Source organism: Tupaia chinensis, unplaced genomic scaffold, assembly GCF_000334495.1.
Source record: "Tupaia chinensis unplaced genomic scaffold, TupChi_1.0 Scaffold000085_1, whole genome shotgun sequence".
Lineage (NCBI taxonomy): Eukaryota > Metazoa > Chordata > Mammalia > Scandentia > Tupaiidae > Tupaia > Tupaia belangeri.
The window spans coordinates 1,283,366-1,285,706 of NW_006159547.1; the positions used below are offsets into that span (position 1 = coordinate 1,283,366).

General features: G+C 35.2%; 1 protein-coding gene across 1 annotated transcript in view; it reads right to left on the minus strand.

The window, feature by feature from the left end:
* Positions 1-2,341, minus strand: part of KCNC2 (potassium voltage-gated channel subfamily C member 2) — a 34,547-nt gene that overhangs the window by 15,358 nt on the left and 16,848 nt on the right. The window contains exons 2-3 of the mRNA XM_006142886.1: positions 1,538-1,604; positions 1,119-1,251 (exon numbers count right to left, since the gene is read on the minus strand). Of these exons, the coding sequence (XP_006142948.1) occupies positions 1,119-1,251; positions 1,538-1,604 (200 nt within the window). The remainder of the gene's footprint in view (positions 1-1,118; positions 1,252-1,537; positions 1,605-2,341) is intronic.

Genomic DNA, 2,341 nt, shown 5'->3' on the forward strand with positions numbered 1-2,341 from the left:
TTTTTTTTTTTTTTTTTTTTTTGCTATAGGGTGCGTGCATTTGACAGAGAGACAGAGAGATAGAAAGCCAGAAATCACTTCCCAGGGGAGATGGCCATGCTGCAATCCCTTCTCCTCCATTCCCTTCTCAGGATCTTGGGCATGCATGCACACAAGCCAGGCATGAGTTTAAGCCAACGGGTCCAGGACTAGAACTACAGTTGACTCCATGGGAGTCCAGTAACATAGCCATTATGCCAACTGCTAGTCCCCAGACACAGATTCTTGTGCAAGGAGAGGGAATCTGCATATTAGAAACTTCCTATGTGACTGACATACTAAAGTTTGAAAACATGGTTCTAATGGTTTCAACAGCTTGGTAATAGAAATTATCAAATAAGTAGAGCAAATTTCAAATTACAACCATTTGTTGAACCTTAAAAGAATCTTCCTAAAGCCTTAATAATAATGCGCACTACTTCCTGACTAATGAGATGTTTTTATACTTGTGTGTCTGTATGCCGGTGTGCCATTTGACCTAATTCTGGTTGCTATGCAAATATCTGTGAGTATAAATAAATAAATTATCAGAAATATACACAATTCCAAAACACAAAACTTTGAAAACAATTTATCTGCCTATTTCTGTAAGTCACTTGGTATGTGTATTTATCAATATTTTTATTAGTACTATTTAAAGAACCACATATTTGTATTAGTATTCTTCAAATTTTTACAGCTCAGTATATCTTTAGCTTTTATGTACTTTGTAAATCTGCTGTGTAAGTCTGGAGTGTGATATTACTATAATGGGAATATTTCAAAAGCATAAAAAAAGGAAACTGACATTTTAGGAAGAGTTAACATTTGTATTCAGAAATAGATAATTATTTTGCTTTAAAAAAATAGCTAGGTGGTTGTCTTTTTTTTTTTTAATTTATAAAAGCTAAAGGCACTAGGTATGATCTAAAAATGAGAACATTTTGCTTCATAATGCCACGATCAAGCTGTGGAAGTCAGGCTCTATCAGGGCGGGGACTTTAAAATGAAGTTGAATTCTGAAAAGAGGGGAAAGGGTCTTTAAGGAGAAGGAGCAAGGGCCCATAATTATAAAATCAAGCCGGTGAGAAATCCTTCACGGGTGCAGTAAGAGAACCTGGAATAGCCATGGAGAACATTAAATCTTCAGATGATCCTTCCTCTGGTGTACCTTCAGCAAAAGGTTGTTGTACAAAAACAGCTTGATGGATGATGCTGTAACAAAATATTGGTCTAAGGAAGGGCAAAATTGGAGGAAAAGTCAGTCATGGGAGCAAGATACACAGTAAAGTTCAAAACCAGAGAACGACAAATAAGGGTGAGAGAAAAGCAGGGAGAAGTTTGATCCCTATTAAAATCCTGGGATATTTTGGTAGAGTATAGAGCTTTTTGTGGAATGAATGGAAATTCTGTTTACTAGTCACTTAGTTGAGTATCAAATGAATGAGTGCCACAAACAGCTTTTGAATTATCCAGCAACAAACACTTGGATTGCACTGGCAAGGACCTGGTACACTACCTGAATGCAATTCGAAGCTTTTTAGATTTAGACAATGTCTTCTTTGTTTCTGGCTCACTGAGTGGCGCTGAAATGTGTAAATACGAGGTTCAGTTGAGTAATATTAAGAAAAAGAAATTTGAAAAAAAAGAAATGAGGAAAAAATATTTTATTTTCTTGTTTTTCTCCTTCACTGAACTGAGAAATCTTTAAGAAATGGGGTGATATCGTATTTTGTATCTCTTATTATTGGTAGAGTCATTAACAGTTACTATGGCAAAATAGATGAGCAAAAGGATGGAAGAATTAATGACAGAATAAACAAATTAAAGCCAGGTTGATCCCACTCTGGTGGAACTTAAAATTATATGGATAAAAGAGAAATAACAGGGGACTAAATAAAAAATATGAATATTAAATCCAAGAAGCTGAAATTACTATGAAAGCAAATTGAACTGGTCCATTGGTCCAAATGTTGCCAATAGCTTCCATTCATTCTGAAGGGGCTTATGTCATAGTGACAAATTGGGGAGGAGAGTCATGTTGCCATTTTTTTCTTCCTTTCTTCCCTACGAAAAGGCCACAAACTCCTACACACATTAAATGCAAATAGAATTAAGTATGCTAAATAATTAAAATGTTAGAAAGTTTTTCAAGCAAGGTATAGCATGATGACTGAATTTGTAGAAGTAATCCAACAGATCAGGCAGTCTCAGATTAAAAATAATGTACTAAAATATCAATTGATGATTCTAATGAGTAGGCACTATATCTCCATCAGTCAAGTGTCCATGCTTCTCTGCAGAGAGTCTCCAATAATCTTTC